The sequence below is a fragment of the Ciconia boyciana genome, chromosome 2 (genome assembly GCF_034638445.1).
Source record: "Ciconia boyciana chromosome 2, ASM3463844v1, whole genome shotgun sequence".
Taxonomy (NCBI): domain Eukaryota; kingdom Metazoa; phylum Chordata; class Aves; order Ciconiiformes; family Ciconiidae; genus Ciconia; species Ciconia boyciana.
Genome location: NC_132935.1, coordinates 144631590 through 144656167, shown reverse-complemented (window position 1 = coordinate 144656167; position 24578 = coordinate 144631590). Strand labels below are relative to the sequence as shown.

General features: G+C 39.8%; 1 protein-coding gene across 1 annotated transcript; it reads right to left on the bottom strand.

Annotated features, from left to right (window-relative positions):
- Nucleotides 1-2120: 2120 nt before the first annotated feature.
- Nucleotides 2121-11367, bottom strand: SRI (sorcin). Its single transcript, XM_072854306.1, has 8 exons — nt 10970-11367; nt 9570-9653; nt 6249-6318; nt 5465-5508; nt 4284-4431; nt 4010-4123; nt 3482-3540; nt 2121-2833 (listed from the first exon to the last, which is right to left on the bottom strand). The coding sequence occupies exons 1-8, from the start codon at nt 11018-11020 to the stop codon at nt 2807-2809; spliced, it is 597 nt and encodes a 198-aa protein (XP_072710407.1). The 5' UTR covers nt 11021-11367; the 3' UTR covers nt 2121-2806.
- Between the last annotated feature and the right edge of the window lie 13211 nt (nt 11368-24578).

Here is a 24578-nt window from a genome sequence, read left to right as displayed (position 1 = left end):
TAGCTGGCTGGTGCCAAAATAGTAATTCAGCCTGGGGAAATAAACTGAGAAAGACTTAGCATGTTTGTTATGGGTCCTCTTCTTTCATTGATCCAGACACCTGTTATGCCCCTCATTAAAAAAAAAAGTATCCCCCCCGCCAAAAAAAAATAAACAAACCAAGTATGCAAAATAAGCCGAACACATTTTTCTAGCCAAGCTTTTATTTGTAGGCGCAATTTTACTCCCACATATTATTTAATCAATAATTCTCATGATTTATTGCATAACTTCATACCTGTATAGGAGTGTGGAACTTCTGGGGAGTCTCAGATCATTTAGTAAGTTACACTTATCTACAAGAATGTTATATTCATTATTGCCTGATGTTTTCTTTCATTAGTAGTTTCAGGCCTGTGGTGGGTGGAGAATTGGAAGAGCAAAAGCAAAAAAAAAATTGCAGATCAAGGTAAAACAGCTTAATAAGCGAAGGGAAAAAAAGCCATGCAAAGGCAGTCACTCACTACCTCCCACCAGGAGACCAATGCGCAGCCAGTGCCCAGGCAACAGCTACTTTGGAGAGACTTTTCCACCCCACCGAGGTTTATTGCCGAGCATGATGTTAAGTGGCATGGAATATCCCTTTGGTCCATTCGGGTCAGCTGCCCCGCTGCGTTCCCTCCCAGCTTCTTGCCCGCCCTCAGCCTGCTCAATGGGGTTGCAGAAACACAGAAGACCTCAATGCTGTGCAAGCACTGCTCAGCAACAGCTAAAACTGGTGTGTTATCAATGCTGGTTTAGTCACAAATCTAAAATGCAGCACCCTATGGGCTCCTATAAAGAAAATTAATTCCATCCCAGCCAAACCCAGTACAAGACCAGAAATGCAAACAAGCAAAAGTATGAGAGGAATGTGTGGGTAATGAGCATTTTGGTAAAGATGTCTCATCCTTTTTGGGGTAAAATTAAAAGTGTAAGGATTAATATTGTATTTATGCAAAATGGTCTAATCAAAACCCTACAGGAAGAATAGCCTTTGCTTCATAGTCAGTTTACTAATGTCATCAGCTGTCAAAGTTTTGAATGACAGCAGAACTGATGTTGGCTACTTCAGTCAAACAAACCTTTATGGACTTTGGTCACGTTAGAAATGCTTTCTGTAGCATTCCATGTCTGTTTCCCAACTTTTATGTGCAACAGGACAGTGTACAATTATCAGAATGTGGAAATATAATCATGTCTATCTCTTTAAAGCTCATTTTTGAGGGCAGAAAGAGAACTAGCTTCTGATATGAAACTAGAAGCAATATCCAAAGGATTCAGAATTCAAGTAGTAAGTACTAGTTGCTTCTTTAGGTGACACCACCCAGCTTTGAATTTATAGCCCAGAAACTAGAGACCTAGATTTTACAGCATTCTTAGCAAGCTAGGGTATAAAATAGTATCTTCAGGCAAGATTTCTGCTTCAAGGATTATTTCTGTTTTTTGTCCAGTGACATAACCACATATGTATCTATGTATACACACACATGTATAGTTTTGCTTTCATTTCTTAGTGCAAAGGCTCCTCCACAAAAGTGCTCTAAACCACTAATATAAGAAATATACTCTTTTTAACATTCTTCTGGCATTCTCTGCATTTACAAGGCTAGCAAAAGAACATCTATCACTCCTCTGTGGTAGGTAGAAGTGACCAAAATTAACAAAAGTTCGAAAGTTTCATTAACTTATTTCATTGGAAAAAAGTTTGAACTACCTCCATACAATGTCAATCTTCCCCTCAAAAAAAAAAAAAAAAAACAAAAAAAAAACCAAAAACCCCCACCAAACAAAAAAACCCTTTTTTCCCCTGAAAAATCTCAGGCAAAAAAGTCTTGCCTTTCTGTATCTGCTTTCATGTAAATTCTACAGCATTGGTAATCTGATAGAAGTAGATCTGAAATAGTAATGTGGCAAGAATTTTTTGCAGTGGGGTTTGGCCCTTGTACATTAGTTGGCATATAAAGGCAGGAAAGGCTACTTGTTAGGGTTTAAAGTGGAGGAGATGATAGAAACATTAATTTACATGTAACTGAAGTCTGGCAGCTTAGAAGTTCACTGTTAAAGGGAAAGTTAACGTAGAAACTGACACAGCGTAGTAATATGTTTAAAAGTGTTTTATATAGTGACACAAACAGAGCAAGAATCTTACTGGAACAAAAGCCCCCTATACCAGAGCGCACTGCTAGAAGAGTTCTCTGCTATGTTTTGTCGCATCCCTGAAGTTCTAACAGGTAGTCTTACACTCAGTGCATGGTGTCACAGACTTCATCTTGCAAATAGCTAGCTGTCAAAATAAGCAACTTAAACTTACTGATGTTCTAACAGACCAGTGTAAAATGATCATTCCAAAAGCTCTTTCAGTCTGTACATGTGTCTTACGCTGTCAAAGACGAAAGAATATGTATCATCTTATGTCATACACATGATACTGTTTAAGACAGAAAAAGCTAAGTTGCACTCCAGAACTAGTTTTAGCGAATCACAGGAAAAAAATAAACACATTACAGAAAAACTTACTATCTGCATAATTTGAGTTATTCGTAGTGAATTGCAAGTTTATGAAAATAAAAACATCTTTAATAGTCACAGGTTGAAAGGTAAAGACGACAGTACATGAGTAGTTTATAGTCATTGTCAAAATTAAAAAAATGCAAGTGTGTAAAGCGATACCTTCATAAAATATGCAATTTCCAATATGGAGATAAACAATCACTGGAAGATTTGGCAAAGCAAAACACAAACTGGAATGTTAATTGTGATCATCCATGGCTTCTTTCCTTTTGATTTAGATGCTCATAACACACTGTATGAACTGAAAAAAGAATAACCACTTATTATATGTATGGTAGAGAACAAGTTTTCACTTTTTCTCCTAAAATACTCATTGTCACTACCCTTTTCTGTAAATAAATTCAGTCCATGAACAACAAAGCTTTGAAACTAAATATGGAAATTAGCTAACAGTTAATTAAAACAAAGCATCTCCTTAATAATAACAAAAACCCCAGGAATACTTGAATCTAATGTTCTCCTTTTCCTGCACAGATGCGGCCAGGAAGCCAAGACCTATAAGCCTGACTGAGTGTGATTTGTGTCTGTCCCAACCGCACCTCCCGCAACCTGTCCTGGGAAAAATGCCTACCAAGCCTTAAAACAAAAGAAGAAAAAAAAGTCACAGAAAGTGATGTTAGAAACCAATGTAGCCTCTTAGATCTTCTTGAACCACGCTGGTAAAAGTCCAGACAAGAATGCACAACAACATTTTATAGAACTCTATACAGTATGTGAAAACTTTCTGAGACAATACTCAACAAAACCCAGAACCTTTGTGCTCTCAGGTCTAACACCGTAAGCATAGGGAAGAGAGGCACAAACTCAAATCATTACTGTCTGACTTCGGTTTTAAGTTTTTCTTTAGTTTTACCCTGTAACTTTAACTGATTCCTTAAAGTTCACTTACATCATCATACTGGAAGTTCACAAAACCCTGCTGAGACGTATCCCTTCTTCTAAAACATTCTGCAAAAATGCATTAAGAAAACAAACCAGAAACCAGGTAAGAAGAATTACAGTTAATAATTTTTTTAAAAATGCATTGTACTTTCATTAAATTCCCCAAGTCACATGAATGAGAACTCATGAAGAACACTGCAATTCATTCCAAGACTTAATTTCCTGTTCTTCATTTTCATATTTATCATATACAACCCTTTATGTTCTGTTGGTAAATACAGTTTCCCAATTTTCATAACATAACTCTTCTAGTCTCTGGAATAAATCCTGCATTAGTTTTAAGTCCATTTTTCAATGGGAATTTAAAAAATCATAATCTGTAATTGTTCCAGTTCTGCCTGTAAACTCTATTGAAAGAAACCTGCTTTGTGTTACATCAAAGTTAAAGTTGAACTTCAGATAACTGAGTAATCAGATTTTAATAAATAAAAATATATTATGGGGATGATAGTAACAAGGCTATAATCCAGCATACCAGTGAGAGCTCTGAGTTTCACACAGCAGGCAATGTAATCATCAAATGTAATCTTTCCACGAGTGCTGTATCGCCTTGTGATTGCAGTCACTGCCTGTGGGCTCAGTCTAAATCCTATGTGAAAATAAAAAGTCTATATTGAAAAGACAGAGAAGTTAACAGAATCCAACACATTTTTAATTGGAAATATCATGTGTCAGTTACTGCGAGATGACAACTGGCACGAGGAAATGCTGTAAGTCAGTGTCAGAAGCAAGAACATTTCACAACTTACCCATATTCATCAAGGCTTTCTCCAGTTCTTGACGATCCACTGTACCACTTCTATCACTGTCAAAACTTAGGAAGTGTTGCTTCCAGCCATTGACCACAGCCCAGAGTTCTTGAAACTCATTAAATCCCAGTGTGCCAGACATATCCCTCTGATTCCAAAGCTAAGAAAAACATTTCTTAACTTAAAAAAAATTTAAAAAGCCCTCTCTTCAATGGAAATTTGTATAATCTGTAGTTAAAAACTCTTTTTTGAAGGCCAATATTAACAATATTTTACTATTATTAATTTTTCTGGTAGAAAACTAACTACAACATCCCACAGCACAGAGATAATACTATCAACCAAAACCAAAGGTCAGAGAACTTGCTCTCCCCACTTCTCAGTGAAACCTGATAAAACTATTTTCTCTTTGTGAATTAATTTAATTCACACACTTCTCTTTTACCAGCTGCAGTGTAATTGTTACCAATAAAATACATATCCGAAATAAAAATTGATGCCAAATGAAAAATGACTTTAAGTTATATCAGTTCTCTCGCATTCTAAGCAGTTTGTTCAAGGTGAGCTAACAGCCCTGCCAGTTTCATTTCTACTTTTTTCTTTTTAAAGAGCAAAACATTTGAACATGACAGTTTAAGTTTTGACTAAAAAACTCCAAAGATTCCAACCTTGCACAGTATACTTAAGTCTTCCATAGGTCCTACTGCTGCTGAATGCCATATACCGTCTCATTTAGATACTCAAACCTGACTCATTTAAGGAACAGGATTTAGGGGGACTTAGACTGTATTCAGGCTGTGTAGTACAAATGCTTAATTCATTAGGAAGGACATCTACAGTGCTGCACAATTTCAGAAGCACAATGCGCTATTTGTACAAAACTCTATTCTGGGCTGCCAGACCTGACTCTTCATACAGTCAATAGAGAAACAGTCCCCTAGGCTTAGAGGGATACCGCTTGTTGTAAGAAGATCAGTCACCAAGAGCCTCATTTATTAGAATTATTATTTCATCCAGTAAAATGAGTAAGAATGGAATTTTGTAGTTCCCCAATTCTAATGATCATAATACTTATCAAGCAAGCGCTGAATGGGAATTACAAAGCATTTCCCAAATTTTGGGCACATTCTCATCTTTGCTCACGTAATGCAAAAATGTTTACATTTCATAGTAAAGGATACATCCAGCATTGAGATCATGAGTCTGCAAGTCTCTAAGTTGAAAGCTGTTTACATCAGAACAAGGAAAAATAAGTTATATTAAAAGAATGATTTTCGGTTTTGTCTAAACTTAACATTTTAAATTGCTTTTTATTATATATTGATAATATATTATAATGTATAAAATATTATATAATTGCTTCCACTGTATACAGCCTTACCATATTTTGATCCAAATAAGAGCTTTTAATCATTACTTGTTAGGAAAACTGACAGCAGACAATCTGGAGGCAATTCAAGTTATATTTAAAATTAATTTGCTCTTATCTCAATCCATAAAGGTTTTGGGTTTTAGCCAAAGCGGTCATTTATATTTCGCCATAGACACCATTTGAGGAAGCCAGTTTTACTCACAGAAGTTCAATTTTGTAAATTGAACACTAGGTATCCTACAGAGGATTCCTGCCACAGAATTTTTTGGTATCAAAGTTCAATTTAAAAACAAAGCAGAACACCTTTTTAAGAATTGGCTGCCGTTACAAAACAAAACACTTCTCCAATTTCACAGCTCAGCAGTGGGGAACTCAGGAGGCTGAGAAAGCAAGTCTTACACACACAGAACTGAATACAGAGAATTTATGTTTCAAAGTAGTCCATACAGAAAGAAAGCCCTTCCACCATGCAAATAAAAAACCCCAAACCTCTGCAGAAGGCAGGACTACAAGCGTTTTCTAGTAGGTGGCATAAGAATTAGTATGCTTTAGGGTTGGGGGTTTTTCTTGGTTTATTTAAGTCATTAACTTACGTTTATATGCTCCTGCAATCCCTGACTGGGTGAGACATCTCTGTAGCTCATCAGCATCTATTTGTCCATCCTTTCGATAACAGAAGATGTATCAGCTATTGTTTTAATTCCCTCTCCCAGACTGGTTATTCCCAGTACCCACTCCCTTTTCAGTGGCATTAAATTAGTTACCCCTTCAAAAAACAACTGATTACCTGTCTGCTATATGACAGAAACTGTCTTTTATAACCCGTATCTGTAATGATGTTTCTTTAGTTAATATTTTTGCAATATGCATTAGCTTTCTCATCTAGTGATGTACTAAAAAATGAACAGGATTGGCAGGTTTGCTCTAAACTTAACTTTAAAAAAACCCAACAAACCCACATCAAATATTGGTATCATATACTTGAGAGCCAGCTGTATAGAAACCAAGGCACAAAATTTTAAACAGAAAGACAGCTTTCCTTAAAGTACTAATTTTAACTTAGTGGATATTGTAGTCACTTTAGATTATATGTTTATGATCTCACTGCTACAGTAGGAAACCTAGAACCCAGATCATACATACCCTTTTCTCAAGACAGCCTTAAGACTTACAAATCTAAAAAACCCTGTTTTTTGGGAAATAGTAAGTTGTTAGCAGAACAAACAAAAGCAGAAAGCAAAGAACTTTGAAAGAAAAACAAAACAAACCCAGAAAACATATCTATCTGCATGGTTTGGAAAATGACTCACTTCTAGTGCATCCTGCTCAGGGACAAATAGAGAAAGCAACTGCCAATTCATGGAAAGCAATGAGCTGTCAAAAGTGGAGCTGCAATTCTAGGTCACATTCCTCACACACCCAACGTGCAGTTTGGTTCACAGAGAGTTAGAGTATAATTTAACCTCATTCGAGGATGGAACATTATATCTATAGATATAAAAAATGATGTGACTTTTGTAAAGCATTAAATAGGGAAGAGAGAGTTGCTTTACATTTGAAACAAATTTATTTGCCTCAGAATTTTCCTAATGTTTTTAAATCCAGTAAGCATTTTTTTTTCTTCTTTTTTTAAGAACAGAGATATGCTACTAAATGGCGTAGTGGGAATGGCACAGCCAGGTAACTTTCAGAAATGAAGTATCATTATTTATAGGACAAATAGTAGTTAGTATGTTAAATGACAATTGACAAGGTCTGAAAAAAAGATCAACAACGTTTTGATTCTATGTAAAATTAATGACAGCTAAACCCAAAATTGCTTCCAATCTACTCCATCAGTCTAACTATACAGATGTATTTAAAACTTTATATTCACAGGAAAATTTAAAAAAGAGAGATTTGAAATAGGCATATATATCAAGCAGCAAATCTCTTCAAAGCCCTTGTGCCTTCTCAAACAAAGGCAGGATCTGCATAACTTTAAATAGGCAGGAAGACAGAAAAGCATGATTTGTAATCATGATTAATATTACCAAAAAGATGCTTCGCTTTTTATTTATTTTTTTTTTTTTAAGTAGAACTTAAGCAGGTAAACTAGACAAGGCATAGGGGCTTTGCGAACAGACTGAAAAAATAAAATTATTACTTCCTACAAAGACAGACTCAATTAATTTAATAAAGATTTGAAACAATACTTTTGACTTCCTTCTGTAAACAAAGAAAACTAATTCCTCAAATCTAAGACAAGATCTCTGTTGTAAGAGAGCAGCAACCCATAGCCAAAAACTTTACTAATTCTACAACTAGTACTTATGGAAAACTGTGAGATGTGGCTTTTTACAGACTTGCACGGATGGCTGTAAAAGCAACTGATAATTTATCTGTTCCATTTCACTGTCTCCTTACAGGGTTTTAACTTCTGCACAGCCACTGGTCTCTGAAACTGACTCTTCCAATTCCAAGCATAACATTTCAAAAGCTACCCAGTTTATTTCAATAAGGAATTATTTCTACAAGTAAAAAGTATTAAAGAGTACTAACTTAAGTACTCTTAGGCCCTAACTTGATCATACCCATTAGCTCACTGGTTCCCCAGCTTTCAGTAACTGTGCCTCACTTGAGAAGCCTGGGGATGGCCTATGCTTTGCTGAGGTCCAGCTTCTGCCACCTCTTCTCCACAGGGCTGCATCCTGTTTGCTGTTACCTCTCTTTCTCTTTACACTAGGAGCTTACTCATTTTTCCAGTGTCGGTTACCGGCTCCACTGCTGATTCCTGGCAAACATCCAGGTGGCACCCGGATCTCAGCTGGCAAGCAAACTGTCAGCATGTTCAGCAGAATTTAGCTTGGCCTCCACCGTACCAGAGAGGCCTGCCTCACTACACACAGGTCATTCCAGTGTTCTCCTTTACTACAAAAATACATGGTCTACATATTTTCATAAGCAATGTTAAAGAAGTAATATATAGACTGTAAGATGCATTATTAATTCAAAAGAATAATGTAGAGAACAAAAATAACCCAAATTATAGTCTTAAACTGTGAATTTAAACTTCCATGTTGCGGTTATGTCTACCTGCGGGTAACAGATCCAGGAGCAGAGTTTTAGATTTGCACACACCCTAGAAGTGTGCAATAAATAGCTATACATATGGCCAATAAAGACAGAACTTCAGCTCAATAAACCTAACTTATTTGCTCCTAAACTTTGTAATATAGTTCAAGAACTACTTATTTCTAGTAACATCCATAATCATACAAAAACAATATATGCCACAAAATTACAGGAAAGAAATTAAAAATGCAGTGCAGAATGACAGGGAGGAAAAAAGAAAGGCCTAAATGAAAGTTGTGAATGCCTTTTCCTCTAAAATAATCACTCTATCCTACCAGCAAACCCAGATATTGGCACAACTCAAGACTGCTTTTCCATTTGTGAGTCTATTAAGATCATGTAATGATCTCTTTCTTATTAGCATTTCCTGCTCTTAGCCATGCCACCTCCGCAGCCCATGCTTCCCATTATTTCTGGCTTCTTCCTCCTGAAACTGACAGCATTTCCCAACCCAGAGCTGAGCCACAACTCAGTTGCAACATTTCATGTAACTACATAGTCCCCATATATACTTATAGAGGAAATATAGCATGTACATGCATATGTGTCTATATATATGTATGCATTTACACACACATATACATGCTATATAGAAACTAACAGCATTATTCAAACTGTATAGTTACTGTGTGTATATAGTATATGGTATAGCTATACAGCTATATATAGCAGATAGGCTAAGTAAAACCATTCTTTTTTTTTTTTTTAAACTTTATGCATTCCTCTTTCCAAAAGCTAATGTAGAAATTATTCCCCAGAAAAAAAAAATCCAAGAAATAAATAACATTTTATAAGGTTACCTGCCCTGCTACTGCAGCAAAATAACCATACAAAGGATCCTGAGCTTGTCCAGGGAATGCTGGTCCTCCTGGAGCTCCTCCATACTTTAGAAATCAAGAAGAAAATTAATTTTATATCAATGATTCAGTTAACTGTTAAAAAACTGCAGTGTTTGTACTTAAGAATCAACTTGTGTTTTTATATACACACCATGCAAAACAGTCAAACCAACCAAAAAAGAAATTCCTTAAAAAAAAAAAAAAAAGACATAATCTTGGTATTGATATACTCATTTATTATAATTTAAGCAGATCAGTGTAAAACCTTGCATAGGAGCAATCCACTGATCTAGATGCAGTATGGTGTATCTCATCAAGGTTGAATTTTAGTCTACTACTGGCAGAAAATGGGGTACTGAAGGTAAGACTACTACACTGCAGATTTTTCTTTCCGCTTCAAAAAAGCTGAGCAAGACAGATCCTTAGGGAAAATACTTGGAAGAATACGCATTAAGCATGGAAATTTTTCAGTAAAATTGATTCTTAACTGAAACTCATGGAATGACAGAAGTTAATCCTGTTTGACTGAGTTGAACCAATAATCTGTGTAACAGAGTCAAGAATATGCCGTTCTTGCCAAGACAAGAATATGCCTTTTTTGGAGACGGCCAGAGTTTCATCAGGTGTACCCTGCTCTTCGAAGCCGCTTAGCTATTGATCGGCCCCACGAAGCGAAGACAGCTTTACACAAGGTATTAGACGTAAGACCTCGCTCGGGGAATCGCGTGAGGAGCCGACTCGGGGAGTGACCCCCGCAGAAGTGAGTTTCGCCCACCGGCAGCACCCGCCGGGCATGTGCCTCCTCTCTTCTCCCCCCTCCCGCGGGCGGAGTCCCAAGCCGCCCCGGGCCGGCTCCAGCAGCACCTCCCGCAGGGGAGCGGCGGGCAGGCCGCCTGCAGGGCCGGGAAGAGCCGCGCATAACCCGGCTCTCATCGCTTCCCCGCGCGGGCCGGAAAGCCGACTCCCCCCCGCCCCGGCGAAGCGTCCCCCCGCCTCAGACAGCCCGCGAAGCCACCCCTGCTTGCGCCGGGGGGACGACAGTCGGCTCCCCCGACTCTGCCGGACGCCTCGCGGCCGGGCAGGGCCACAGCGGGCCGGCGGAGGGCCGAAGCCGGCGCCCCTGACAGCGGGCGGGACGGCCCGGAGGACGCCTCAGGTCCCCGGCAGTGGGCGGGGAGGGGGAAAAGCAGGGAAGGGGCTGCCCCGCCCCAGGCGCCATCGCGCCCGCCTCAGCCTCAGCCAGGCTGTCCCGCTGCCGTCGCGGCCCCGAGCCCAGGCGCGGCCCCGAGCCCAGGCTCAGCGCGGCCGCGCCCCGCCAGCTCCCGCCGCCCGGACTCAGCCCGCCGCCAGCCCCCGCTCACCCCGCCCTGGTAGAAACCGCCGCCGGGCGCCGGCTGCCCGGGAAACGCCATCTTCGACTGGCACCTGCCCCTGCCAGTCCGGCCTCGCCCGGGCGCAACCACCCGGCCAGGAAGTGGGGACCGAGACGGGCCGGGGGGCTCCGGAAAGGGCCGGGGCTGGAAGCTCTGTCACCCTTTGGGGGGCAAGCGGCTACCTCCAGTCACCAGGAGAGCCGGGCAGTGCAAGACGGTGCTTTCGGGAGCTAAGGGACCACCTCCTGCAGCCCCCTACCCCCATCGGGGTGGTACAGGCCTGGAGGCGGCTTTTCCTCCCCACAGTCACTGGGCGGCGCGGCGCGGCTCCGGGGCCCGCCGGTAGCGGAGCGGCCGCTCGGTCCCCTCCCCTGCGTTTTCCGACGCTGCCGGTGTTGTCGGGGCGGTGCGGCCCCGTCAGAGCGGGGCGCAGGCGGGGAGCGCCGCGGTCGCTGGAGGCTGCTGGCGTCAGGCGCGGGGCCGGTGGAGGCGGAAGGAGGTTCAGCTCGCCTGGGGCGTCCCTGCCAGCAGCTGTCAGACACCCATGGCCGGCAGCGCCCGTGGTAACCACCGCGCAGCCAGGAGGGAGACTGCACCGCTGAGCGAGCGGCCGCGGGGGGCCCAGGGGCTCGGTGCTGCTGCGGCCCGCCCGCAGCCAGGCAGCAGAGTGGTGGCCCTGGCACAGCGCGGGGACTGCTGCTCCCGTGGAAGTGGTCGTCTGCGTCGCGCTGTTACTTACTAAGGCGTTTGGAAAGCACTGAAAATGTTAACCGGTGAATCGCGTGTGTTGATGTCAAATTACTGTAAAATCACCCATTCGTGACTTACAAAAAGGCCGTGAAACCCATAAACTCAGTAGTTCGTGCGTATATATCACTTGTATCACAGAATGCATTGTTACGTTAAACATGTCCTCCTTTTTTGGTACTGCAGCTTTCTCTTCAAAGTCTGAACACCTATCCCTAGTCCCAAAGACAAAGAAAATAGGTAAGCTGTACAATTTTCTCTTGGGTCTGTAGGTCCAAATTCTTCTGGAGCAGGAACGAGGCAGGAATGCCAGTCTCCCGCTGGAGCTAGGGAGCCCTTTCGTGCTGGGTCCCACCGGCAGTGCGCAGCCTGAGGCAGCTCTGGTTTTGGCAGTTAGCTGGAGGGGTCTCAGCTTTGCTTCAACAGCCTCCTCCAGGCTGGAGGAACTCATTGGTACAACCCGTGCTTTAATCCTGCTGGCTCTTCATTCGCTTCAGTACCCCAGGAAGCAACAACAGCTGACATGGCCACAGCTTGGTCTGAGCTGGCTTGTTTATTTGCAAAATATTAGAACTTCCTCATGTTGAGAGGTATTTAATTAAGTTGCAAGAGGATGAGAAATTATTTGCTAGAGTCTGTATGACTGAAACAAATCTGCTGATGGAGGCCTTGCAGGGTAAATGGTCTACTGTCAGAAATCTGGAAGCATAACATTTTATTTTCTGTTTGTTAGCATAATTTCTGAAGAATTTAATAAATTTGTGTAGGACCTTATTAATTTAATCATGCTAATTTATAGTAAACTTTTCATTAAGAGTGAGTCACCCTTCTCAGCTTCTAAATCATCCAGTAAAGAGGGCTTTCAGACAATATCTGTATAGCATATATTTTTATTACTTCAGCACCAATTACACTGATACTGTTAATAGTCACCAGTAACATGAAACCAAGTACTGCGGTGTTCTGTGAAATTTAATATTCAACAGAGTTGCCAAATGAAAGAGACAAATCATTATTTAATACCTTCATCACACAGGATAGCATATACGAAGCCCATCTTTTCAGGGCAGCTGAGAAACAAAGTAGTGAATCTGGCTAGCTTTTTGGCTTAAGAAATACTTATCTCACAAGAGTATTTGAATAAGCATCTGTTGATATCAAAGTGTGCAGTGGTCAAATAGTTTTATTTACCAGACTTAATCACATGCAGTGTAGGTTATTGGAGATACTGTGCTGAACCTTGTTGAAGTACATATATTAATGTCTGAGCAAGAAGCCTTCCTAATTAAAATAGGATTTAGGTACAGTGATAAAAATATTAAAGGCTGGAAAGATGGAAAATAAGTGGCAAAGAATATAAGTGATAAGATTTGAAGAGTTATGCACTGATAAGCAAAATGTCGAATAGTATATATGTATTACCAATAGCTTAAAGATAATAGGAAGGAACTTTTAACTACTTTAGTGAGAAAAAAACAGGTAAGATTCAGACCAGTTGGTAGATAATACTAAAACTATACAACTGTAGCTGTATAAAAAAGGTAGATGTGTTTCATAAGTTTGGGTGGGTTTTTTTGTACTTGAACTCAGCATAAATACCTAGTTATTTGCAGTGCTTCTACTGAGACTACTGGTAATGAACACTGCACTCAGTAGTTAATATTTGCAAGATTATGTAAATTCAACCACACATAAGCAAAAGAGCTAGGAGACAGATGTAACAAAATGATGTATTTTATATGGTTATTTGGGTAGGCATTTTGTTTGCACTTGTTTATTCATACTATATGTAGTGCATATTTATACTATATGTAGTGCATTTGTTTATTCAGTTTTTATCCGAGGAAAAGGAAGGCTGCAGAGGAAGGCTGTTTGAGGAGATTAGTGAGCACACATCTGCCTTCTGAAGGGCTACTGAGCTATGGTAATCTTTTAAGTTATGATAAGATCTTCGCATTAGAAATACACCAGTAAGAAATCTGTCTAGAATAAATAGCTACTGATTTTGCAGATCTCAAAGAATATGTAATCCCTCTAGTGGGAAGGCTGAAGTCCAGCAACACAGAATGCTAGTCCTATTGCAGTTTTTTGAGATAATTCAGTATATTTTCCTAAGAAAAGACCTAAGTAAAATAATTTTGTTTAGAAAATGAAAATTATATGTGCAGTTTACATTCCATAGCTTTTGCTGGATTCTTCGTAAGATGATGTTAAGAAGGTATTCAAAACGGAGATATAGTAATATAGCATTACTGCCTTAAAATCTGATCACAAGTCACATTCATTGTATGAACCACGCTTTCTCACAGTGAACAAAGGCTAGCATAAACCCACTACAAGTCACACTTTCTGCTTGCCCCTCTTCCTCTGCCCCACTAAGTCTGGATGTGTTTAACCCTGACATGATCTTGCACATTATGTGGGAATTCAGCCACCCTGAACTGAAAGCCTTGAGCCTCACCATGCTGCCAGTTATGTTCCCATCTGGTGTAATGGCTGGGAGCTTGGTGGTGGCATGCTGAGGCGTCACACTTTCCTGGCAAGCCAGGTGTAGAATTTGTCCTTTCCAGAACTGCAATAAAAGAAGCTAGGGAGGAGACAGGGAATTAAAGTGTAAAGTTTGAATTTCCTCACATGTTTACTTAGCACATCTGAGGGGATAAAAACTCAAGAATAAGTAGATTACTTAAAGAGGGACAAAAAATAATCTCCTTACCCTTTTAATTGTGATAACTTGAGAAGAGGCATAAATTCAAACAGTGGAAAGGTAAACATAGTACAGACCAGAAGTCTTTAATACAATACCTCCCTCAGTGCCCAGAATGAATGATGCTCTACCGTTCTGCTTTTTCTTCTCTTTGACACCACCCTTTCTTTTTCTAGTTACTGCACATTATTTATACTCAGTTCTGCAGCCAGTTATTTTGTACAAGGATTTCCTGTAATAGCCAAGTTTTATGTTGGAATCATCAAATAATGTACTTGCAAGGATAGGGGACAAGGGGAAGGCATTTCTGTCGCTTTATAGGTAAAGAGAGTATGGAGATTAAAAGTTTCTATAAATTTTGATTGTCCAGTTTGAGCTACCTGAATTTTCTCCAACCCCATATGGCTTCCAGACTTACTTTTCCCTCCCAGCTCCAACCTCTTTAAAAGATGCTTCAGTGGTGACCAACTTCCTTCCTCCATATTCCTTCCCTTCTTTGTTTCCTCTGTGTTCAGCATGGTGGGAATTTTTCATCACTCACTGGGCATCAGCAAGAGTATCACTGAAGGCCTAAGACAAGATAACCTTAATTGTGGATGGTGCAGCTAGTGAGGTTTTGATATTGAGATTTTTGAGGCTAACAATCAGCTTTTATTCAATGCAGTACAGTAACACAGCTTACCACATCCATTTCATTATAAATATAAAGTTTGTGCTAGATATATTCTCCAAGCATGAAATCTTTACAGAATTAAAGCTAAAATGTAGTTTTTCAGTAACAACATTAATTTCTAAGATATCACAGCTTGCAGTTGGATGGTTCCCAAGATGGTCTTTAACTAAAGTTGTAATTATGTTATAAAGCTATCTGAAGATAACAGTGATACATGCCTGTGACTTGGAAAAGACATTTGCAGTTCTTCTTACTTTGCATATCACTTTACAACTGACCTTTATTCCTTTACCACGTACCTTATTTCAAAACCTTCAGTACTGAAAACTTGGATAATTTAAAACAGATTGATGAGAACTAGAGCAAGTCATGCAAACTCCATCCTTTCGTTGAATAGCCTGGGGTCAGGATCCAGATCTGCACTGGTTTTGCCAGACAGAAGCCAGAGTATGAAAATGAACTGCATACAAATGATGGCAGCACAGAACAAGTTCAGCTATAAGGCATCTGATTCCCTCTGTACAGCACTTCTTACAATCATATGTGTCAGCATATATGTTCTGATATAAATCAGAATATATATTACGCTACTTTACTTTCTGATAGGATAGGACTCAGCCGTACTGGCTGGAAGATAAGCGTTAGCTTGTAAAACTCCCAGAGTAGAAAGTCCTGCGAAGCCTGATTCTTCCAAAGCAGTGTCATGGGTATCCAGCTACAAGAGAGTATTCCTGGTTCCACTCCCTATTTTCTGAATGATTTCTTTAAAAACCTGTGGCTATCTAATGAAAAATGGGCAAATAGTCCAGGAGGCCAAGCCTGAAATGCATGATCTGTGGGCTAAAGAAAAAGATCCCACTTGTTTGTTCTCTCGATTAAATTTTCAGTTGCACAGTGGCTTTGTTTTGGCACAGTGGCTCTTTTAATACATGACCTGAAGCATGTTATTTTAAAAAGTTCCCTTGATCTAGGAATGAGCACTAACTTGTTCTCAGGTAGCCTAAAACTCATTTTTGCCACTTTGTGGGTGAAACACCTAAGCATTAGGGGTTAGATATGCATTAATTATGCAAGAAATTGGCACTGTGGTGTTCTCCCCACCACGTTTTGCACTAAGCTCAGTTCTGCCAAGTGATGCTGTCGAAGGATTTAGGAATTACGCTCTGCTGGAGTACCAAAATGGTGGTAGGTGGGAAATAAGCTCATAGCTGGTTAGTCAGCCATAGGGCAGTACTTCTGGGCAGAAAATCAGCATGTAGAATGTAGAAATAGCATTTCAGGTGTCTAAATTCCGTGATTGTCACCCATTAGGTGCCTGATGTCCATTTGGGCTCTCATTCTTACCTCCTAGGTTTCCTGAGAATCTAGGCAGATAGCATTTATTCTCTCCATGTCTAGTGCTTGAACTGACTTGACACCACTGCAGTGCTGCTAGAATTCATCTTCGTTTGCTGATCTGTAATTTCCATAATCTATGAGACTGGCAGAATTACTGGGGAAATGTCTTGGGCTGGTTTGCATGTGACTCACCCAGTAGTATGCAAATAAATGACTCAAGAAAAATAAAGTTGATTTTTTATTTGCTTGTTTAAGTGCCCCACTACCACAAATGATGCAACGGCGTTTCTGGCATGTGGGGAAATCACAAGTTTCAGCACGCCTGGAGTGAAAGAGATGTGCCACACCCTGTGGAGAAAAATAACTTTCCTGATCATGATGTCTCTTCTCAGTGCCTGTTTTGGTTACTTTTTCTGTTACTACGCAGGGTGTGTGTTGAAAATCCCTCAAATATTGCCACACACATCCCCAAGTGGCCAAGATGACGTGTATTTGCCATTCCTGTAACAAAATTTTATCATACTTGAGTACGCTGTTAAAGCAATATCAGTGAACACAAAATTTCTTCCTCTAGCTGTGGCTTTTGTAAATATTTTTTCTCACGTGTATAGTCCATGCTGTTTTTCTTGTTTCTCAGATTAGCTTTTTTGCTCCTTTTGTTTCATTTCTTACGACCCGAGTTGCTAAAGATTGAAGGAATCAGCCTATTGCTGTCCCAAAAAGTGCCCACCAGATGTCACACTGGTACTTCTCATGCGGGCACATCAGCCCATGCTTGGTGGCTTTCTAACCTATACCCGGTTTTTACTACATACAAATATAAGCTTTGTCCAAGGTAGAAGCACAACCCACCCAGACAGGTGTCAGGTACCTGCTGCGGGAGCAGCTCCTTGACTCTCAGTGCTGATCTCTAATAGGAACTGTAATATTCCTGAGCCATTCTTTGTGCCAAACTCCCTTTGTAAATATCTAACAGTGGTTTAGGAGTTTATATATAGGTTTTTCTATAGGAAAAAACTTAGCATAGGTTCATGCGTATATTTTTTGAAATCCACTCTGAAGTTTTTGGCTAATATCTAAATGTTTGGGTATGATAGCTCTAAATAACTAGACTGGTTAAGCAGTGTGATTTCTAAAATTAGCTATAAATCTGCCACAAAGTATTCCATTTTGCCATATTTTATATGAACAAGATCACAGGGAACATTTTGCCTCCCTCTGTTGGGGGTAAGATTATGTGGTATGGGAAGAATCTTTTTGTCCACCTAGAAAGAGTGAGCACTATCTACACATGAGGTCATGATTAGTCAAATAAAGTCAGTAATCATTAGCCAGCTATGTATAATAATGTATCAAAACATATTCATATTTGATGCATTGAGCTTCAGGACATGATACCACGGCTATCAGGACAGCTGATGCTATACAGGTTGTTCTTATTTCAGGTTTGTCAGATGTCTTGTAGACTTTTTTTTTGTTGTCATATTGATAGTTCTTTCTTGTCCAGTTCTTTTGTAGCGGAATCCTTTCATACTTTGTTAATATGTACATTATAGGTGATTCTTCCTTATTCTTTCAGTAAAATGATTAGAATTTTCAGGAAAATAAAATAAGGGTTCTACATCACCTCTTAGTAAAAACATCCACATATGTTGTTTGAAACTATGCATGGGGCTTATCAGAAAGCAAAGGGGTAAAGAGACCACATGGGCTGTCAGTTGCTGTACTCTGCTTCAAAAAGTTTAGAGATCTCTAATTAAAAAAAGCTACAGAACTTTATTTTTTTGCTATTCTGATAACTGTATATTGTCATGAACAACATTACATATTTTTATATAATCTACCTGCTCCAGGAATCTTTACAGATGCTAATAATCACTTGCTGTTTTGCATTTGTATTGTGCATGCTTGATGTGTTACATCCAGGAATGAACTGGCCTTGAGCTGTCTAAGAGCGCTCTGCAAGTTTACAGTAAAGCCTTCTGATTTCCTTTGAATTTTATTTAAACAAAAGTTAGAGCAATCGGTTGGTGGCAGCAAACACTAAAAAAAGGCTCTTTGAAGTTTGGAGCTGCTCTCGGATGTGGGAGCCCAGTCTGGGTAGTGTCTGTCCATGGGTGGGCTCCCATGGCTGGCTAAAGCCCTTGTGAAGCCAACAAAGCTGTGGATAAGCACAGTCATCTCCACACTCTTCTGGATTAGGGTGTTTGTATAACTCTAAGGATGTTCCCATCCTCTTATCTTCCTGCTTTCATCCACAGGTTTTGTGTCTTCGCTCATTTCTGGTGTTTTTCATCACCTTGTGTATTAGCTAATACCTAGTATGGCTTTCTGAGGATATAGCTTAAGCATAATATCTCCAAAGCTAACACAGCAAAGCATCGTCAGCCATTCACATACGTATGTCACACACATACTTCACAAAATTGATCAAAACTAGTGTTCTCCTCATGTTCTAGAGTGGAGGCTAATGAAAATATTAAAGACCAGGGAAAAAAAAAACCGTAAAAGCCATGGTCTAATAAAACCACAAACATATTCAGGGCAGAGCCAACTCCATAGTAGTTCTGACCTGTAAGATGGTTATATGATAGCTCATGACCATCATTATCTTGTATTTAACGGGCCCCAGTTCTTCCCTGGTAGTGGGCATAGTGAGTTATACCTGCATAGTCCTATTTTGCACAGGAACTTAAGATGATGCAAAGACTGAATCAGTGAAGAGTCTTGTGAAGCTCTCTGCTGAAAACCTGCTTGGGAGAGAAGGTCACAGATATCTATCTTCATGCTTGTAGAAGTGGACAGGCTTTTTCAATCTAAGAAGTAAATAAGTCTGCTTCCTCTGGAGGTTTGCTTTCCTTAAGAAGTGAGTGGGGGGAGAGGGGCTGGAGAATGATTATGGGATTAAGTGCTTTATTTTGTTTCCCTCATGAACTCTGTTAATAAAACTAGTCAGAAAGCAATTCTCTGCAAATGCTGCCCTCTTCCTATCTGGAATAAAACATGGAGGCATGTTAAGGGATATTGTTGTCCGGGTTGAAAGATCTGATTTTAAAAGTTGTCTTCAATGTAGATATACATTAGATATGAATCCTTTGTACCCAAAGAGAGGGACTTGATTTTCTTCTGATGCAGGAGTTAGAGCTCAGGGTGTCAACAGTGGTCAGATGCCTCTGATTCTGTCTACCTTTGAACACTTCTCTTTACCTCTTTACCTCCTTGTAAACAAGATTTTTATTTTTTTCCCCTCTGGGTCTTTCCACTTATTTAATTTGTAAAATCTTTAGGTAGAACTTCCATAATTCAGCCAATTACAGCATGAATATTCAGCAGAAGTAATCTTATTTAAGCATTTACTACATCCGAGATTGGGATTTAAGGCACATTCACAGAGTGCATTAGCACTGCACCCAGTTCTTGCACTGCAATCCCTTTTTAGCTTGCCACTTCTGCCATAGGTAGCAGATTGAATTTAATTAGTTTATTTAATTATTACATATTTTCTAAAAACTAAACATCCCTACCTGGGAAGTTGTTGTTACTGTATTTTCCACTAAATTTATTTTTACTGTTTTTCCTGGCACATCTCTGACAGAAACAGTGTTTGGACTGATCACTGAAACTTCTCTCCAGATAGCTAAGGCGAAGATCCATGGCTCTTTATTTACACATACTCTGTGCTTGTGCTAGAGTGACCTACTTAAGAAACTCTTCACTTTTTTTTCTTGTAACCGTGTGGGGAAAGAAGCAGATGATGAAACAGCATGATCGTTTTTTCATTTGTCTGTTTTTAGGAACTCTCAGGACAATAAGCAAAAGGTATGCAAGTGGTAGCGTTCACACACTCATTCCCACATTTTAAAGAATAAACATGGATTTTGTGATGCCGTGTAACCTTCTGCATTACACAGGCAATTAACATTTAATCTGATGCTGGTGTCCCTATGCTAAACTCAGTGACTTAGGCTTGACTAAAGCATCCACACCAGCATCCACATTTGATCGAATGTTTGCAAGAGACAGTGAATCCACCCATGCTAAAGAATACTCAATGATAACATGAGGATAATTGTTCTCACTGTTTTTGTTGTCAAGGCACAACCAGAAGGTTTTTAATCTAAATTTGTATGGCTTTAACTCCAAGCATTTTTGTTGTATCTTTCTCATGCTGAGATAATGTTATTTGATACTGGTGCTTTGTCTCTCTAATGGTTCTAATACTTCTCCTAACCTAAGCATTTACAGCTTATTAGTCTTCATGTTCTTTTCTTTGGAAAGAGAAGTTGTAATGGAGGCATATATTTCCTTATGTGTGTTCTTTGAAAATAAGTGCAACAGCATCAAATGTCAAATACCTAAACCTGGGAAGAATCGAACAAGTTTCTTTACTCTCAGCCTCTGGGTAGAGTGCTTTAGAGTTGCAGCTTTAAACCAAGTCAAAGCTGCCTAAGTACACTTGTGGTTTTATCTGAAGCTTATGTAATACTCTTTGTCTACTTCTCTCACACCTGCTGCTCTGTTAAATAATCCCAGAGTTGCATATGTTTGTATAGCTTGTATTTTTTTCTGCTGTTTCATAAAAGAGATGAGCTGCTTTTCCCCACTTCTCCAGTTACTGGATTATGAAATTTTGTCATTAGGATAATGACCTGGGTATGTTGTATTGCATTAACCTCTTACTTTTTTTGCAGAAGTGAATGAATTAAATTCTTGAGGTCTGTAAATGTAAGGAGTATTTCTGCATTGTTATACCATTTTTGGTATAATGGACTTTTCTCCAGAGTCTTCATTGTCCTTTTTACAATGTGAAACAGTATGCAGCCGCTGCTCTCTGCAGCAGGTGAGTCACTTCCCTTCCCTGTACGTCTGAAAATCACAAGACCATGTTAGATCTTTCTGCTGTCCTCCCTTTCCTACTCCCCTAGCATATTTGAACATGGTTCATAACCCTTTCTAGTAGGCCCTCTGTGAATGGGTTTCAGCCGGGGCTTTCCAGGCTACATCTCCTTGGGCTGGAAGTGTGGCATGCAGTCTTTGTTCCTCAACGATGACCTTCTGCAGTGCTGGATTCGATGGTGCCATGGCTGAAAATGAACCATTCATTGAATTGCTTCCATGTGTATCTGTGCTCATTGCTCATAAGGATTTCCAGGATAATATAGCTTACACATTTCCTCAGCAAGGATTTTATGTTTGTTTAGACTTGTTATGTGTAATGGTGGGCCTGCAACTAATTCCTGAGAAACTCCCTAGAAACCTGCTTATGTGGTACTTGTTCTCCATATGAATTTACCAGAGTAGGCTACAAAAACTGTAATCCTGCAGGTAACACACTAGCTGTTTTCAAAGTGTTATTAACAAATTTTTATTAGCATTTATTTTTTTGTGAAATTATGTTCAAGTTTGAGATTATCCGCAGTGACCGTTAATATTTTTAGTTTTTTACTTTATTTAGTTTTTTTAATTTTAAAATAAAAAAAAGTTGTAGTTGGAAATACCTTGAATCTGTCATAGTCATCATCAAGAGATTTTAGTGTGTGGTTGTATTTCCACATATGCAGTAGGACCGGTATGATTTCTATTTCTCCGTAAATATATATATACAATCACACTTTTTCTTCTTACACCTGAGCTTCTTTGCTGGGGTAATATATATGTTCCATATATAGCCACCATTCTGGACACTTCAGATAAGTCATGGAAATCATAAATTGTGTTGGCAGAATACTACAGTTAAAAAAAATGCAGGCTATGTATATATATTATTATATATCCTGAAGTGAGGGTAATCAGCTGTCAAAATCATTTGCCAAAAGTTGTGGTGAGTTTTCTAATGTTTAAATCAAGTTCAGCAGTTGTTTCAGAATATCTTTAATTCAGGAGGCTTCAGCCTGTTTTAATGGATTACCTGCCAGCAATAACAAATGGTAACTAGGATAAAACTGCATGTTGTCAGGAAGCTTAAACTTTACAGCAATCTGCATTACTGTTGGAAAATTTGTAGGGGTCTGTGAACTGAAAAATATGACAACTCCTGATAATTCAGAAAGGAATTAATTCAGGCAGTGTCTACAGCCTATGCTCTGCAGGAAGAGAGAATAGCTAATCACAAGGTTGCCTTCTGGCTCTCTAATCTGTAAAGCTCCTCATAATTAGAGAACTATCCTCAGCTTCAGGAAACCTGCGTCCAATTCCTCTCCTTACTTCTGACTTCCTATGTGATGTTGTATGAGTCACTGACACAGGGATCATGAAAGAAGCTTGGGATATGTCTGTGATGACAGTTAAGTGTGAATATAAGTGTCAGCTTCTTTGTAAAAGGCAGGGAAAGGGCGGCTTTGCCAGGAAACATGGGTGTTTGTTTGTCTGTTTGAAGAAGAGATGCTAGAAGGTATTCAGTGATTCAAGGTATTCAGTGATGCTTGGGTATTCAGTATTGTCCCAAATGTCAGCATGTAGCTGCACAAGCCCCTTCATCCCTCTCAGACTTCTGTAACTGAACAGGAGGTATCCCTCAGGCCCTGGCAAGATTGAGTATCTTAAGTTGTTAGATTTATTTATCTCAACAATGCTAGGTAGGCTTGATAGTAAAACAAGACTGGAGTTTCTGCAGTGTGGCTTGAGGTTTGACCTTTAGACCAATCCAATTAAAGATGGGATTTGGTTTCCAATCTTTACTTATGGGATTGTAAAACAGAAGCTACAAGCAAAACGAACAAACTATAATCCTGTATGTATTTAACATAATTCCCTGCAATTACTTCTGCACCCATCCCCTCTGATTGCCTGGTCCGGTTCTGAGGGATGGGGACGCTGCATCTGTCCTGTCCCGGGGCTCCCGAAGCTCTGCTTCACCGCTAGCCAAGCGGGGAGGGGGAGGCTTCCCTGTCCCCTCCTTCCTCCCAGGGACTACCCCTCCGGCCACCTCCTCAGGTTCTGCTCACCCTGTCCAGCTCTGACTTTGTCTTCTTCATCGAGTATTGTAGGGTTTCCTCTGGTTCAAATTTTCATGCCACATTAATGGTTTACCCTTTCTTCAGTGAGATCATGTGTTTGATTTTGCTTCAGTTCTTTAACTATAAAATGAAGATGATGGTGCCTCGCATTGAAACAGAGCAGTCCGTTAAGCAGTCTCTGTCCTGTATCTGGCCAGTTGGACAGTGGCATTTCTCCTGATTCTTCTCCCCTGGGGAAACGGTTTTTCCAGCTATATTCACTGCTGAGCCATGTAAGTCCTGTGCCTGATGCACAGCTGGGTTTGCTACCGCTGCTGCTCAACAGTGAGTGGTGTGGTGCGGAGTGGCAGCTACCTTTGGTAAGGTTGTTGTAAAGGATGAGAAAATAGGCTGATTTGTACCAGTTTGGACTGGGGAAAGAAGGCTATGGTGGGATCCTAAAACCTGGGTTGGACTCCAGGGCTGCCAAGATCAAACTCTTCATTTAATTATTTATAAGGTACTGAAATAATTGGTACCATACAACCAAAATGTGTGACATTTTCTGTCATGGAGCCAATAGGAAACAAGAAAAACAGGTTTGTCTTTTTCCTTCTTGCCTTCTTTCCTTCTTTCCTTCTCTCTCTCTAATTCTAATAAATTTTTTACTTTTGTTCCCTATACTTTTCTCCAGAATGATTCTTTGAAAATACCTCCCTCCTTCTATGCCAGCACTTAGTCATAGATAATCTGTCCCAAACATGCCTGTTTTGGGACATTCTGTTTTGGTCTAGTGGTGTTCAACCACTTGTGTCCTGCAATGATAAGCATATTACAATAACTGTCATTTTTTCATTTTTCATTTATGTATTTTATGAAGTCTCTAAAGAGAGATTTATAGTGACTACACTTTCTCATCTTCCATAAAACTGGGGAAAAAAAATTAATGGGCAATAAACTAGGAAAGGCCTCTGCACTGATGTTTAATAGCTTGAGTCTACTGATTGCGGTTAAGCTTTTCCTAGATTAAATCTGAGCAAGTGTGAAGAGAAGCAAGCACAGTGAAGGGGCTGTATTTGAATGAATCTCAAATAATAAGCAAATCTGGGTGTGGTAGCAAAAAGGGAGACAGGAATAAAGGATGTGTGTGAAGTCACATAAACAAAAAATTACCACTTCTGGTTTGCAGCATTTGGA